The sequence below is a fragment of the Rissa tridactyla genome, chromosome 3 (genome assembly GCF_028500815.1).
Source record: "Rissa tridactyla isolate bRisTri1 chromosome 3, bRisTri1.patW.cur.20221130, whole genome shotgun sequence".
NCBI classification, from domain to species: Eukaryota; Metazoa; Chordata; class Aves; order Charadriiformes; family Laridae; genus Rissa; species Rissa tridactyla.
In genome coordinates this window covers 8,493,800-8,510,572 of record NC_071468.1, presented here as the reverse complement: position 1 = coordinate 8,510,572, position 16,773 = coordinate 8,493,800, and the positions used below count along the sequence as shown (strand labels likewise).

At 42.1% G+C, this 16,773-nt stretch overlaps 1 protein-coding gene across 5 annotated transcripts in view; it reads left to right on the top strand.

The window, feature by feature from the left end:
• ANAPC1 (anaphase promoting complex subunit 1) overlaps positions 1 to 16,773 on the top strand; it is a 35,277-nt gene that overhangs the window by 16,546 nt on the left and 1,958 nt on the right. For 3 of the 5 annotated variants that reach the window (XM_054195512.1, XM_054195513.1, XM_054195511.1), the window contains exons 25-45: positions 2,787 to 3,013; positions 4,249 to 4,367; positions 4,908 to 5,179; positions 5,503 to 5,737; positions 6,928 to 7,019; positions 7,193 to 7,327; positions 7,506 to 7,588; positions 7,744 to 7,822; positions 8,420 to 8,494; positions 9,195 to 9,271; positions 9,506 to 9,596; positions 9,688 to 9,741; positions 10,045 to 10,238; positions 10,612 to 10,698; positions 11,214 to 11,331; positions 12,202 to 12,279; positions 12,712 to 12,779; positions 14,404 to 14,542; positions 14,935 to 15,021; positions 15,596 to 15,691; positions 16,033 to 16,231. In XM_054195512.1, the coding sequence (XP_054051487.1) occupies positions 2,787 to 3,013; positions 4,249 to 4,367; positions 4,908 to 5,179; positions 5,503 to 5,737; positions 6,928 to 7,019; positions 7,193 to 7,327; positions 7,506 to 7,588; positions 7,744 to 7,822; positions 8,420 to 8,494; positions 9,195 to 9,271; positions 9,506 to 9,596; positions 9,688 to 9,741; positions 10,045 to 10,238; positions 10,612 to 10,698; positions 11,214 to 11,331; positions 12,202 to 12,279; positions 12,712 to 12,779; positions 14,404 to 14,542; positions 14,935 to 15,021; positions 15,596 to 15,691; positions 16,033 to 16,231 (2,605 nt within the window). Of the gene's footprint in view, positions 1 to 2,786; positions 3,014 to 4,248; positions 4,368 to 4,907; positions 5,180 to 5,502; positions 5,738 to 6,927; positions 7,020 to 7,192; positions 7,328 to 7,505; positions 7,589 to 7,743; positions 7,823 to 8,419; positions 8,495 to 9,194; positions 9,272 to 9,505; positions 9,597 to 9,687; positions 9,742 to 10,044; positions 10,239 to 10,611; positions 10,699 to 11,213; positions 11,332 to 12,201; positions 12,280 to 12,711; positions 12,780 to 14,403; positions 14,543 to 14,934; positions 15,022 to 15,595; positions 15,692 to 16,032; positions 16,232 to 16,773 lie in introns of those variants that run through there. The other 2 variants (XR_008465460.1, XR_008465461.1) reach the window with 2 other exon arrangements.

Genomic DNA, 16,773 nt, shown 5'->3' with positions numbered 1-16,773 from the left:
TGAATCCTAAAATGATGATAAATTTGATTTTATCACTTACTTTATAACAATGCCTCGAATATATGTTGCCTTAAAAGGATAAAGTGATCTTCAAACACCAAATTGTTTGTCATTTCTGAGGAGGGTAGGGTGGAGTTTCCTGTTTCAAAACGGACGCTGGCTATATGGGTGGTGCAGTTATGTATTGAGATTTTACTGCATATTTATCAGAAGAAATTGGGTTTCATTCATCAGCTGTTAATTTACTTGCCTGGTGTCATGTATAACCGGTGAGCCTTAGGAAGACCCTGTGTTTGATCTAGTTTGTGTGATTCTGTATCTTTCAGCTTGCTGAAATTCTGAGGTATAGAACAGGAAAAATGACCAGTTCAGAAAGAGGTGTGGGATTTTTTTGTTCCTAGATTTATCATAACAATATTTGTCATCACTTGCCTTGTTATTTTTTAAATTAATCTCTCATCTGTGAAAGATGGAACAGAAAGAAGAATATACTGGCCCACCTTAGGGTCAACATCCAGATTATTTTGTCAGACCATAAGGAACCTGTATATTCTGCAGGAAAGCTTATTTCTGAAGAACCCTTTAAAAATAAAATGAACCATGCTTCAGATAGAGTGACAGCCTTTCTGAAACAAGTGTAGAGCAAGCAGATTGTGGACGTATTCTCTTGCATCCCGACCTATGATATCCCTACCGTTCTTGTCGGTGGTCCTGTGCATCCCTTCTGTGATGTGAACCAACAGGGGAGGACAGGGTCTTAAACGAGGATTTCATAAATCTTGCCTAGGAAGAGGGCTTTTCCACAGTGCTTCTAAGCAATTAAATGCTTCAGTATTTTTCTGGTCATGTAGCTCTGGTGTGGAAGTTCAAAAAACGTTCTGGTGCTGTGGTGAAAACCAGGTTGGCTGACAGCAACAAACATTTGGAATTTACTACCATTCAGGCTGACTGTTTATTTTAACATATATCTTGGTTTTTCCAAGGTTTTTGGGAAGGGGGAATCCGAATTATAGCCGTGATTCATCAAAACATCAATGTTTAGAAAAATAACACAGGTTTATGAACAGAATACACGGAACAGCAGCCCTGATTGGGTTGAGGGTCAGTAGGTCTTGGCGCTTCTAAAAGCAGGTTTTCACCAGGAGACTCTGTGCCTTCTGGAGTTTAACCTCTGTTTTAATATACATTGAAATGCTTCACCAAAGGCAAATGATGCTCAACAAATTTGGTTTTGTTGCCACAGCATTGGTAGATAAGGGGAGAGAGACCAACATCATCTACCTGGACTCATGCAAAGCATTTAGACACTGTCCCGCATGACATCCGGGTCTCTAAATTGGAAAGGCATGGATTTGACGGATGGACCACTTGGTGGATAAGGAACTGGCTAGACAGCCGCACTCAAAGGGTTGGGGTCAATGGCTCAATGTCCAAGTGGAGACCAGTGACAAGTGGCATTCCTCAGGGGTCAGTACTGGGACCAGTGCTGTTTAACATCTTTGTCGGAGACATGGACAGTGGGATTGAGCGCACCCTCAGCAAGTTTGCCGATGACACCAAGCTGTGTGGCGCAGTCGACACACTGGAGGGAAGGGATGCCATCCAGAGGGACCTGGACAGGCTTGAGAGGTGGGCCTGTGTGAACCTCATGAAATTCAACCAGGCCAAGTGCAAGGTCCTGCACCTGGGTCATGGCAATCCCAGGCACAAATACAGGTTGGGCAGAGAACGGCTTGAGAGCAGCCCTGAGGAGAAGGACTTGGGGGTGCTGGTGGACGAGAAGCTCCACATGAGCCAGCAACGTGCGCTTGCAGCCCAGAAAGCCAACCGCATCCTGGGCTGCATCAAAAGAAGTGTGGCCTGGCCAGCAGGTCCAGGGAGGTGATTCTGCCCCTCTACTGTGCTCTGGTGAGACCCCACCTGGAGTACTGCATGCAGCTCTGGAGCCCTCAGCGCAATAAAGACATGGACCTGTTGGAACGGGTCCAGCAGAAGGTCATGAAGATGATGCGAGGGCTGGAGCACCTCTGCTATGAGGACAGAGTGAGAGAGTTGGGCTTGTTCAGCCTGGAGAAGAGAAGGCTCCAGGGAAACCTTATAGCAGCCTTCCAGTACCTAAAGGGGGCCTAGAGGAAGGATGGGGAGGGGCTGTTTGCAAGGGTATGTAGCGATAGGACAAGGGGCAATGGTTTCAAACTGAAAGAGGGGAGATTTAGATTAGATATCAGGAAGAAATTCTTTACTGTGAGGGTGGTGAGGCACTGGAACAGGTTGCCCAGAGAAGTTGTGGATGCCCCATCCCTGGAAGTGTTCAAGGCCAGGCTGGATGGGGCTTTGAGCAGCCTGGTCTAGTGGGAGGTGTCCCTGCCCTTGGCAGGGGGGTTGGAACTAGATAATCTTTAAGGTCCCTTCCAACCCAAACCATTCTATGATTCTCTTATTTCATATGTCACCTCTGTAAGCTCCCGCTTGTCAGTCCTTGCTCAACAGCCTTTGCTACATCTTTGATGCATTTGAGGTGTCATCTCCTCTTGTCTTGATAGTTATTTATCTAATTTAAATGTGCAAAAAAAGTTGAGTAAAATGTTCAGAAATCCTTGTGTCCTTCTAAATTAGCGTAAGGAGTGGATGAACACCATCATTCATAATTGCATAAATCTGAGTCTATTTACAGACACATCTTGGTGCAATTAATTGTGGTGCTGGTATTTGCTGGCTTTCTGACAGTTATCAATATCCATGTGCACTACTGGAAACTACTTCTTTCCTTTCTCTTTCCCTTGCAGTCTGTGGGTCAAGTGCTGTCCTCTGATATTCCCTCCGGAACCGAATCAGAAGAGGATGAGGATGGCATGAATGACATGAATGAGGAAGTGATGTCACTAATATGGAGCGAGGATTTGAGAGTGCAGGAAGTACGCAGGCTCCTTCAGAGTGCCCGTCCTGTACGTGTCAATGTAGTGCAGATGCCAGAAGCCAGTGACCATGAATACATAGAAGAGAAAGAAAACCGGTAAACACTGTCTCCATTTCTAGCAGTATTTTGTTAGTGTTTCACTCGGGTGAAAAATTGTTTGAGTATTTTTAGTGGCTTAAAGTTAAGTATGTCTAACCAAACAGTGCAATTTATTTTAGTCCGACCTGAGCACTAACGTACTCAGGCCTGAGTGAAGGACACATAGAAGGGTGTTGGTCTTCATAATCCAAGTCTTTGAAGCTCAGTGTACGTAAAAACTCTGCTGTATTTGAGTTGGAGGGCTCTCCACGTTGGAGCAGTGTATGGGAAAGACTGTTAGTGTGAATCCCAAACAGCATGTTGAGATCAGTTAGGGTTTGAAAGCAGATTGTAACATTTTTTTTATCCCACCTAAAAAGTAAGAAATATAAGGAGGATTTACTCTCTAGAGAAAATGCCTCTGTAGAGAACAAAGCGTCGTCCATCCCCTGCCTAAAACTGGAGAGCCCTTTGTTCAGGTCTGATCTTAGGTCTAAGTAAGGCTTGGGTCAGGGGACCTAATTAATTCTACAGAAAGCAAATTCACAGTCCCATCCCTCTCTATTTTGAAATCTCCTATCAGAGCTGTTATATGCCCAGTGGCCTCACAATTGCTCCCTTCCTGCTTCTTTGCTCACTTATTTTGAGGGTGTTAAAAGTATCTGCTTTAAAAAACAAACCAAAAAAAAAACCAAAACACTTCAGAGCATCATTAACATGCAGAACGCTCTGCAGAAGTAGGAAGCTAAAAAGCTAAAGGAATGCATCAAATTATTGTCTGAACTAACAAGCTGAGTAATCTAACAAGTCTAGAAAGTGTTTCCAGAGTAAATCATAGAGAATTGTGGTCAGCATTCTTGGAAGCACATTATTAATTCTGACACACAGGTTATTACTAGATGTGATCACTAGTCATAGCAAGATCCCATACGGCAATCAGCTTTGTTTTGCTTTCTCCTTTCACCTTGTTTCTGATATGGCTGCTAAATTGTCCGTAGCGCAGATTTGTCTAACCAGCAAAACCAGGGAAAAATAGTGGCAAGTTTCACCATGATGTCAGCTAAAGTATATCTTTATGATTAATCTTTTAAGGACCAAAGTTTGGCCTACTAAAAAATGAAAGACAGCGTGCTATCTTGTAGTCGGGGAAAAAAATGCCAGTGCCTGTTGTCTGTAGGTTTGTTTTTTGTCAAGTATTTGGAAAAATTTCCTGTATTAAGCAATTGGCTTGGTTTGTTTCATCTCCCCGACAGGTTGTTACAGCTGTGCCAGCGAACCATGGCACTGCCTGTTGGACGAGGAATGTTCACTTTGTTCTCATATCATCCTGTTCCAACGGAGCAGTTACCTATCCCTAAGCTGAATCTAACTGGTACGTTGGTCATTGTTTTATTCCAAATAAATTCAGTGTTCAACAGAACATGATGGAGTTTCTTTCAATTGTTATTCTATTTCTTTCTGAACCTCTTATAATGTTTGTAGTATCTTCTGTGTCTTTCTGCGCAGAGTTTCATAGCTGAAGTGTGTTTCTTGTGGAGAAGTGACTCTGGTTTTGAATCTGCCACCTACTAGTTTCTTGTCCTGGAATGGTCAAGGCCAGTGTTACTATCTAACGCTGAGACTTTATATCAGGTGTATTCTGAGAAGCAGAGAAAAGTGACATAAATTGCCTAAGGACACACAGCTGGTCTGTGTTGGGTATGACCCATACAAGTCCACATCGCTTGTTTATCTAGTATACTGTGCGTCTGTCTTCTGACATGCGTGAAGATGCTGGAGGCTGTCTCAGATCAGAAGTGTTACCTAGTGTGCTGTCAGTGTTTATTCACATGGCACCTAACTGAAGCTGAGAGGTGTTTCTGAAGTGGTTTGGATTCACCTAAGTGCTTTTCATGATTTTTGTCATGGGCAGGCCGTGCTCCTCCTAGGAACACCACTGTTGATCTGAACAGTGGGAACATCGATGTGCCTCCTAACATGGCTTGCTGGGCCAGCTTTCACAACGGGGTAGCCGCCGGCCTGAAGATAGCACCTGCTTCACAGATCGACTCTGCTTGGATTGTCTACAACAAGCCCAAAATTGCTGAACTAGCAAATGAATATGCAGGCTTCCTCATGGCTCTGGGTCTCAACGGGCACCTCACAAAACTTGCCACGCTCAATATACATGACTACCTAACAAAGGTGAGATGTTTTTTCATAAGCAACAGAGAGAAATATCTACAGGACTTGAATTCTTTAGACAAAACAAGAAAGAAAAGTCAGAATATTTCTTTGAAACACTGAATTGGAAGTTGCCTGGTGTGAAAGAATATCACTGTTATTCATTAATGTTAGTAGCGCAGGACTTTTTTTCTGTTTGAAAGATTTCCAGCAGTATTATCACTTAATGTTTCCATATTGTGCACAGCTCATTGGGAGAGGTAAATGGAACACTGGGACAAGCGTTTTTCCCTTTCTGAACAGGTCTGCTTTCTTTGGTTGTTGATATTTGTTTCGTTTCTTAGGGCCATGAAATGACAAGTATTGGGCTGTTGCTTGGCGTTTCTGCCGCCAAGCTGGGCACAATGGATATGGCCATTACGCGCCTCCTGAGTATCCACATACCTGCCCTCCTGCCACCAACTTCAACAGAGCTGGATGTCCCCCACAATGTGCAGGTGGCTGCTGTGATAGGAATAGGCCTTGTCTATCAGGGCACTGCTCACAGGCACACAGCTGAGGTTCTGCTGGCTGAAATAGGTAGGTGCCAACACGGAAAAAACTGGGATGAGGACTGGGAGAATCGCAACATGTGAATGATTTGCACAATGCATCGTGGAGCTGAGAATTTTAACATTTTTAACTATATATCTGCCACCACAATATTCACCCCTCATTTTCCAAACCCCGTCTTCTGTTTTCAGAGGAGCAGAAGTTACTGTGGACTGTGTGTTTGCATAGCGTAGAACAACTGTTTAATTTAGTAGAAATGTGGCAGCATTGTTGCTGGACCCACATACTTCCCGTCTGGAAATTTTGTTTGATGAGAGCTGTTCTGGGATTTCTGGGGTTGCCAGGTGCTTGGTAAAAGGACTGCAGGAACTACACGTTCCTCCTGACCGTATCTGCTGTATCTGCAGAGATCTTGACCCTCTATAGCTTTTGAGCAGATCCATTGCACACTTGTATTCCCAGCGCATCTGATGATTCCCAGACATTTGTTGTTTCTCATGTCTGTCCGTGAGGTAGCTGCCACTGTAGAAACCAGATATGGAGACAAGGGATAGGGGAAAAAATGTTTTCCGCTTGCAAGGACAGTCTTCTTGACTCACTACGTTGCTGGAAGTACAGCGGCTGTGTCCTAAATTCTGTTGCGAATTTTATTTAAGTCCTCCTAAAGAGCAGTCTTTAAGAGATGTTTCTGAATGGTAAATTTCTTACCTGAATTGTGTCCTCGTTCTGTGCATAGTTCTTCTGATTTTAGTTGTAACAGGTAGGTTCTTATTCACATTTATATGTAACTTTAGTTAAAAGAGACTGTATAATTTATTAGAAAATTGGTATAAATTTTAAGGGGGAAATTGTATCTGTTTCTGGGAATTTGATGTGTGCGAGCTTTTCTCGTAACAGCTTTTGAATTCTGCTGAAAACATTTGAATAGATTGAGAGGTCTTAAAGTATACACAGTTGTAACACGGCATTTTCGCTGTCTCTCTGAACTCCAAACATATCATTTAGCAATATGTACTGCTCCTGGAGGGATTCACCGTTTGGTGATGAATGGGTTAAGTGACAAATATTTGTAATTCCACTCAGAACTTTCCTGACTCTGTTGAGAAGGGGCGGATTTTTTTTTTTCTCATTTCATTAGGAATGTAGTACTTAATTAAACAACATTTACTTAGTTGGAATTTTAAAAGATTAATTTCACTGATTTTTATTTTCTGCAGGACGACCCCCTGGACCAGAAATGGAGTACTGCACAGACAGAGAGTCCTATTCACTTGCATCTGGGCTAGCCTTAGGCATGGTTTGCCTAGGGGTAAGTGCCTCTCTTCGTTTCAACTGCAACTAGTAGAAGAATCATTCTATATTGGGGTGGGGGTAATAAGAGCTGTTTCATCCTTGACTCCCAACTGCCTTTGGCTGAAAGCATTTTTTTTTCTCATATAGGAAGGCACTTCCATATTATTTCTTCTCTTCTTCATTCCGTAGCATGGCAGTAACTTGATAGGCATGTCAGACCTCAATGTTCCCGAGCAGCTTTACCAGTACATGGTTGGGGGTCACAGGCGATTCCAGGCAGGAATGCACAGAGAGAAGCACAAGTCTCCCAGTTATCAAATCAAGGTACGTCTTCATGATTTTTTGCTCATTTAAGCTGAAAATAGCAATAGCTGGAAGTCTGACAAGTGTGTGTCTCTATGCACCTGCTGACTTTGAACGCATCGCTACACTACATACACATCACTACAGGCTGTTGCCTTCTTAGTCAGCTGGCCTGAAAGTATGCGTTGTGTTTTCACAGGAGGGAGACACCATAAATGTGGATGTTACTTGCCCGGGTGCCACGCTTGCACTTGCTATGATCTACCTAAAGACTAATAACAGGTATTAACCTTGTAATTGCTCAGACATTTTGCAGTAACTTGCAGTAGCGGTGGTTGAAACTGCCGTAATGTTGCCTCTGTTCTGTGTGGCTTGCTCAATTTTGTGCGTTGCTGAAATATGATCTGGAAACCCTGTTCCTTTACTGTTTCCTACAGATCAATTGCTGACTGGCTTCAAGCACCAGATACCATGTATTTGCTGGACTTTGTAAAACCAGAGTTCCTTTTATTGAGGGTAAGATTTGTTTGTTTGTTTCATTTCTCAGTCTATTTAAATTTTTTTTAATCTTTTTTTAGTTTTTAATCCAGCCTAGATGTCTATCAGGTAGAATCCTTTAGAAAGCTGGTAACCCTGTTGCTTGCCAGCCAAACTCATAATTTCAAACAATTTCTGCTTGTAGTAAGGCAGCTTGCTTGTCCTTCAGCACTAGAGACAGAATTTATTGAGAAATATTTGAATGATACGTTTTATGGGGAATGTTAAATGTTTAGGTAAATATTTATAGCTTTTCCCAAATTAATTTCACAGATAAAAAATAAGTTAAGTCTCAGCAGCTGTTACAAGTACATAGTGAATTTTCATCTGTTTACCAGCTAAAGATACATACCTTGCAAGGATTTATTCTGTAGTTCTTTTTTTCTGCAAGCAGAATTTGCATCTCTTAAAATAAAAGCGATTTTGTAATTTCTGTTTTGAAGGCTGAGAAATAGTGAAGAAGCTGCTAGTGTGTAGTTGGATTGTCTGCATTTCTGGATGCATTTAGCACACTAAAAATACCGTTTGTGTTGGGTTGTTTTACTTCCTTATGTTTTGGCTTTCTCACTCTTTTAGACCTTGGCTCGATGCCTGATTTTGTGGGATGACATCTTGCCCAATTCCAAGTGGGTTAATAGCAACGTGCCTCAAGTAAGTATTTACACTTAATGTGTTTATACTTCCCGGTTTTATACATCTCGCCGGATTGTTCTGCCTGCGAATGTTTCCTTAGTCACGTGAGCTGCACAAGACAATCTGTTAATTGTGTTCACGTGACAGAGATGATGTGTACATTGGATTCCTGGACTGTTACGTAGGAGCACTGGAGACTCCCATCCCGTCATGCTAGAGAGAAGACTGAGGAGGGATACAACTGTTGAAGACGTAAAATGGTGCCAGAGAGAGATAGGGATTAGACTTTCCTCCAGATTGCCCAAGCTTGAAACCAGGTGCAAAATTGCTGCAAGGAGGTTTCAGTTGGGCATTATGAGTAACTTAGATAAATATCTATCAGAAATACAGGATGTTGATGGACTACAGAGCCTCTTGAGGTCTCATCCTGTTCTGTTTTCTCTCATATTTGGGTAGATGCGATAACGTCGTGCTTCTGACACAGTCTTGACATTGTTTTAGAAATCTTTAAGGGATCCAGATCCAGGAGTATTGAAAGGTGTCCCTTTTGGATCAGAAGTACAAAGGAGCAATAGCATGTGGAAAAAAGCCCAGCTTTTATATGCATGTGAAACAGGCCTGTTTTGTATCACTTAATGAACGCTCAATGCCCAGAGTTTCAATTGATTAATCAGTTTCCCCAGGTGAATTTTGCAATCTCTTATGGTTTTTTTTGTAGATCATAAGAGAGAACAGTATATCTCTTCATGCAACGGAGCTGCCTTCATCTGAAGACCTGAGTTTAGAAACATTGGCGTAAGTAACATGTAAAAAATTCTTCTGAAAAATGCAGCTGAACTCTTTATGGAGATACCAGTATGCAAAAAAATCTCTCCCTTGATATTTAGGAAATTTTATTCTCTGTTTTCAGTAAAGGATAAGTCTTTCTTTCCAGTTTTCCCTTTCTTTAATTATAAAGGAGTTTGTGATGCGTATTCAGATGAGGAAAAGAGAAACATTTAGTCATTTCCTGTTTATGTTGCTTATTAGGCAAGCTCATGTTTACATCATTGCTGGAGCGTGTTTGTCACTGGGATTTCGATTTGCTGGTTCAGAAAATCTGGCAGCATTTAAGTGCTTGGTAAGAGGTTTTTATTTTTTCCTTTCAATTTCCATAGAGCTGTAACGTATCTTTTGTATCTGTATTTAGTATGCATTTCTTTTCTTTCCAGTACAAATATGCAACAGATTTTCTGAAATGTTTGTCAGCACCAACAGCTTCAATAGTAAGTTCTTTCTAGTTTTCCCTCAATGAAAAAGAGGCTTTGTGTGTAACGTGCTGTGATTACCGTCACCAAAACCATAATGGATACAAAAACATCCCTTTTACTTTTCTATACTACAGACTATTTATAGAAAGTGGCAGGGCTGTGAATCATTTTTGCTTAGGACTTCACTGATTCTCCGCTCTCCCTCTTTCTGTGGAATGTGGTTTTCAAACTCCGGGGTAGAAAGCAGCGCATTAGGCCGACCAGAGGCGTGCGTTTGACCACAGAAGTGTAATAATGCCTTTCCTATTCTACTTGAAGACAGGTCACTATAATCTCGAAACGTGCTTGAGCGTCTTGCTGCTGTCTCTCGCAATGGTGATGGCTGGCTCTGGAAACCTCAAAGTCCTTCAGCTTTGCCGTTTCATGCACAAGAAGACAGGTGGAGAGATGAACTATGGGTTCCACTTGGCTCACCACATGGCTTTGGGACTTCTCTTTCTGGGAGGAGGAAGGTAACTTGCCGTTTCCAAAGGCAGGTTTTTTTCTTTGTTCACCTGTCTTGCAAAAGCCGGAGCAGTGTGCAATTTACTCGATTTTTATTTTTTTTTTTAAATAACGTACGGATGCATAAAGACGTCTTCTATTGCAAATGAAAGTTCTGTTTCCTGGATACTGTGTTACTTGAATGCCATAGGAATGTTTCTGGCTTGTGTTTATCTCCTACTGCTACGTGTTTATTTTGACTGCTGTGGGAACACATTGTTAAATTCCTTGCTTGTATGCACTTTGTCTTTCCCTTCCCTGGAACACCGGAATATTTTGAACACCTTTGCTAGTGGTCAGCCTTTGTTAGCACTGAAACTAACAGATAATGTTTTTCTACAGATATTCACTGAGCACTTCAAATTCTTCGATTGCTGCTCTCCTTTGTGCTCTGTACCCTCACTTCCCTGTTCACAGCACAGACAATCGGTAAGCGTTTACTAGGTTCATATTTCCTTAAGCTAAATCATCTTCTTACAACAGAGGTTATCTAGAGACAAATGATCTAGAATTTCTACCTAGGCACTCTGTAAATAAATTTTTGAAGGTTTAAAAAAAAAAAAAACGGAAAGCAGAAGAAATAAGTAAAGATACAAGATGATGGTAGTGACCTTTGATCAGTGAGAAAATGCAAGCAGGTTTCCTGAGGCTCCACGTTGTACTCCTATGACGTGACTGTTCCAGTTTACTCAGCTGTAAAGATTTTCATGGAAGATCTGTCCATCTATGATTCTTAATCAGTTTTGGTTACAATTCATTAAGCCCTGTTCTGTTAGCTAACCCGTACGTGTTAAAAAAAAATATGAAACCTACAACATTACTACAAATTTCTATTTAGTTTAATTAACATCTGTATTTGGGTATTGGGCTGTGTGTGGTTTGGTATTTAGGGGTTATTCCCTGCCTGTACTGCACAGTGCTGAATTCTTTATTCCCACACACAGGTACCATCTTCAGGCTTTGCGTCACCTGTACGTGCTGGCGGCAGAACCAAGGCTCTTAACACCCGTTGATGTGGATACAAACACTCCCTGTTACGCACTGATAGAGGTTACATACAAGGTAATGTGTCTGGGAGTCAGTAAGGAGCAAAGGCCTTCGAGAAAGTGTGGGAGACAACTGAAGACTCTGATATACCAAAGGCACACTATTTTCATTGTTGTGGCCAGCAGACTTGGGTTTGTTTTCAAGTTGTGGTGGAGACAAGACAAATTCTACGCAAATAATTGAAGGGTTGTGCTCAGCCCACTCACACCTTTCAAGGTGACATCAAAGCACACGTGAGCAGAATACAGGACAAGTAAAAGACACCACAAAGTCTTCAAACAGTCGAGAGTGTCATGACTGACCCAGGGTCATAATTCTCCTCTTTCTAAAGAGGAAGAGCTTTCAAAGACACAGAGGTGGTTGGAACCATCCGTGCTTTTAAAAGCCTTCTCCTAAATCTGCTGAAATAAGCAAACTGATGTTTGTCCTTGGTGCCTGTATTGTGTGTCCTTTGGGGAAGAGTCCTTTCTGCAGGATTTATTTTGTACAGGCTTAGGTGAGACAGGTGGTGCTCATGAAAGGACTAAAGAAAGGGTTGTTGGGATTTCGGGAGAGAAGAGGTGCAGCATGGATGCCTTGTGGTTCTGGCAGAGAGTTCTGCATGTTCATAATATAGTTTACTTCTCAATCTTCAGATTTCAGTTGAAGGATGCCCGACTTGCACAATGTTATGTGTTGCTTCGTCCATGGGGGAAATATACCTTCAATTTAGGCTTATGTTTCCTGACATTAAAGGCAATGCTAAGTCATGTATTTACTCAGAACTCAGGAACAGAAACTGACTGACTTCTACCAATGGAGTTGTTATAAATGAGATGCACGTTGTCTGTCTTTTCGCATGAAAATGACCTTTACTAATACATGAATACTGCTGGCATTTTGAAGGGCACACAGTGGTATACAGAAGCCACCGAGGAACTGATGGCACCCACGCTTCTTCCAGAGCTTCACTTATTGAAGCAGGTAAAGGAAGTCTCCATTTTAATGGGGAATTTAATCGCCCAGTTTGTGTCACAAAACAGTGTCAGAACAGAGATTTAGTGACTTTTCTTTGTTTCCCTGTCCTACCTTGGCCAGACTCTGGACAATGCTGTCTCATAGTAATGGTTCTGAAGGCAATTCTGTCACTATGGAGCACTTGTTAAATTATGCAACACCGTTCTCTTCAGTCTTGATCATAATGCTTTCAAGATCTGGTGTAGTAGGGAGTTCCCTGTGCCAGAAAGCTTCACTGTAGGAGAGACAAAGCTAGGTGCTCTTCCTTGGTGTTCAGGGTGGGTAACACTGCAAAAGGGCACATGCCCTTGTAAGAGCCCAGAAAGAACTTAACTTATGTAGAAAACTTAATTTTATGGTTTTGTTTATATCTAGTAATAAAAATGCTTACATTGACAGATCAGAGTGAAGGGACCACGGTACTGGGAATTATTAATAGATTTAAGCAAGGGAACGAATCATCTAAAGTAAGTATTCTTTATAGTGCCTAACTGAATAATAACATTGTAGTAATATTTTTTTAATTTTTTTTTTTTTTAAAACCTCCTGTACTTGTAACACCTACAGTTTGGAAAGAAGTCTGGTTTTGATCGGTTCGCTGTTGTGCACTTGATAGCACTTTAGGGTGAAGAAAGAAACTGCGTAGTTGGTTTCACCTATTGATGTGAATAATTCATGCAAAAACAGGGCAGGGGAAAACCTGATAGTAAAAACCGCAGATATTGGCAGCAGGATTGAGCAGTACCAGAAACCATCTTAAACTCATGGTTTTAGTTTAGTTTTGAGTTGATGTGATGTCATGTTTCCCAGACTGTAGCTAACTGTTACTGTTTTGTGAAATACTATTTTTCTCATGTTACGTGAAGTATACAAGGTGCTGCTTACTGCATTTTAACTCTCCGTCAGGCAACTGTGAAAAACAGAAATCTTACCGGAATACAGTATCTGTGGGCAAAATCATTCTCATCTTTGCACTTAACAGCCTACAGTGTAACTTGTTGCTGTGAGCAGCATAGAAGAAGCCAGCTGCATCTTTCATCAGTAGCGTGTTTTTTCTAGTTAATTTAAATGCCACTATTGAGATTAAATTAGGCACCACAATGCAGCATCTAGCGCAGATTCCTCCAGATCAGGAGGCACGTACTGATGTAACTGCTGCACCAGCGCTGGCAGAAGCCAGCTTTGTTCTCCTGGGTTGAGCCTTTACCACACTTGAGCACTTGTTTGTCCAAAAGAGCCTTCCTGTGCTGCTGCAGCAGAAACCAGCGTGGGTGACTGAGGAGCTTGCTGCCTTTGGGACTTACCTGTTATCTGGGTCTCCAGATGCTTTGAATCTGCCAGCTCTCATGTCACAACATCTTGTCCTCAGACCTTTAAGATGATAGAGATCTGGGTGGCAGTGTTTTGGAGATAAATGCATGTGTGAGAAATAATTTTCCCTATCTTACTTACTGCATGTGAATTGCTGCAATATTGCTATGCTAAGCAGTTAGTTTCAGTACAGATAACTTAATTATTTTAAAGATGCGCAATGCCTACAGTTAATAGTGCAACTGATACTCTGAATCAGGTAAACATACAGCTGCTTTGCAGTGGTGTAACTCTGAACTGCTGCATACTTCTGTTTGTAGGCTGGGTCAGGAATAGTGGGGTTTTGTGGTGGTTTGGGGTTTTTTTTTTTTTGTTTTGTGGTGGCTTGGGGATTTTTTTACATGGAGGAAGGACCATCACAGCATGCCTTTAAAACTGTGGATACCAACTTGCATGGTTTTCCTTGGTGCTGGGAGCTCATCCTAGAGAGTCTAACAAGAACCCGCAGTGGCTTCAGGAAGTTAGATTCCTTGTATTACTAGGGCTCAGCCCTCTTTCATCACCATTGCCTGCCATCACATCACGTTTTGGTAGCAGCCTGCCCTGAAGATACCAAGATTTCTATGCATATGCAAGTGAGGCAGGGTTTAAATAATCAGGACAAAGCCTTAAACAGGCATATTATTGCACATGAGCTGTTGGAGTTCACATTTCCTTTACAGATCTGCCTCATTGTGTATATGTGTCAATCTAAAGTAAGCACTGTTGTTGTTGTTTCAGATCAATTCTTTCCAAAGGTGGTGTCTTGTATGTGAAGCTAAGAGCTGGGCAGCTCTCCTACAAGGAGGACCCGATGGGCTGGCGCAGTCTCTTAGCACAAACTGTTACTCACCGAAACTCTGAAGCTCGGGCATTCAAGGTATCGCTCCCAAACTGGGTTCCTGCCAGGAATGCTGTCTCTAGAAAGGCTGAGGGAAGCACAGCAGGTTGTGTTGTGTTATTTATTTCCAGCACCTAGCTCTGCCACATGGTTATGAGTACTGAAGTGACTTGCTTTGCTTGAGGGAAAGGAAGTCTAGTGGCTTTCACAGGGCATGCAATGAGCTTAAGCTAAGAGCAGCTATGTGAATGTACGTTTGTCGTGGGCAGACAGAAGCGTTGGGACACGTTTTGCCCATGATGTGCTTTATGTAGGTTACAATTTTCTTGTTTCTGTGCCGGGGAAGGAAGGGTTGGGTATAAATCGCTAGTACGTTTGTGCAGTAAAACCAGTAAGATCATTTTAAGAGGGTGTTTTAATCTGTTTTTTAGCCAGAAGCAATTTCAGCTTTCACTTCTGATCCTGCTCTGTTTTCATTCGCTGATTACTTCTGCAAACCAACTGTGAACATGGGCCAGGTATGATGTCTAGATGTGAACTAGCATGGTTTCTTGCTTACGTGAATAAAAGGTGGGGGAAAAAACCTACATTAAACTGAGGAACAGAATTCGGTCCTTCAAGTAGTGGGAACAGGGAATATTCTAAGGGATGTTTTGTAATGCAGAGGTGTAAAACAGTGTTGACCTGTAGTTTTTGTTGGTTTTGTTTTGTTTTTTAACCATTGGTTACATCACAGTTGCTGCTAGTTGTCGACACTGGTGGTATTTATTGCAGAATGTGTTTAGCAAATACTGAGACCCCTGTTCAGTGTCCTGAAGCATTTAGGTGAAGTCGCTGCAGAAGGGTTGGGGTGTTTTGCACTATATTTCTCTGCACTAAATGACTTAAGGGAGGGAGAAAATATAGCTGCGTTATGCCTAGTTTTAATAAGCCCAAGAATGAAAGGAAGCTGTGTAGCATGGTTAGCTATCACTAATTTATGTAATGTCAGTGCATGGGTTAACTTTAATGGAAGGAAATGTGAGCAATGCGAGAACCTGAAAGAAATTGTATCTAGCATGTGTGCTTTGTTAAACATGTGTCTTTTATCAGAAACAGGAAATCCTGGATCTTTTCTCCTCAATCCTTTATGAGTGCGTTACCCAAGAAAATCCAGAGATGCTGCCCACGTACATAGCGATAGATCAGGTGGAGTAAACACTTTTTTCCTTTTTTAAAGCTACACTTTGGCATAAGAATGTTGTTCCTTGTGTGTGATTTTTGTAAAGACAGAAAGGAAGAAGGGGATATTAGCGAGCTTACAGGGAGATAGCAGAGATTTTAAAAGCAAATTGGAAAGTAACCTAAGTTAATGAAGACTAAAATTACACCAGAAGCATTAGCTGGCAGATTTTCTCAGTAGGTGCTCAGAAGGGCAGCCCTTGGCAAGGTGGGGTTTAGGATTCATTTACTTCATGTTTATGGCAGCAATGTTTCTTTCCTCCTCCAGTTCACATTCTCACAGTCACTTTGTATTTCCCCTCTGCTAGGCTGTCAGGAGATTAGAAAGAAGAGAAATGTCTGAGACATTTGAGCTGTGGCAGATAAAGCTGGTGTTAGAATTTTTCAGTTCCAGAAGTCACCAGGAGAGGATGAGCAGGAATCCAAACCGAGGACTCTTCATGAACTCTGAATTTTTGCCTGTGATGAAGTGCACTATTGATAATACTTTGGACCAGTGGCTTCAAGGTACAGAGAAGATACCTTTAATCCTAGAGCCATGATCGCAGTTTAGCGTTCTTGTGTTCTTACTGATCTGGCTTGACTTTTGCCTCAAAATTACTGGAAAATGGTAACAGAAGGGAAAGCACATGCATGTTAGCACAAAACGACTTGCTTTCAGTTTAGCGTCTTTGGTGTGAAACATTCACTGAAGAATTACGATTGGCTATATTGGTGGGAAGTTTAGGTAACGTAGAATCGTAGAATGATAGAATCCGTTGGGTTGGAAGGGACCTTTGAAGGTCATCTAGTCCAACCCCCCGGCAGTAAGCAGGGAATAGACCAGGTTCCTCAGAGCCTCATCAACCCTGGCCTTGAATGTCTCCAGGGATGGGGCCTCCACCACCTCTCTGGGCAACCTGGGCCAGTGCCTCACCACCCTCACTGTAAAGAACTTCTTCCGAATGTCTAATCTAAACCTGCCCTGCTCTAGTTTAAAGCCATTGCCCCTCGTCCTATCGCTACATGCCCTTGCAAACAGCCCCTCCCCAGCTTTCCTGTAGGCCCCC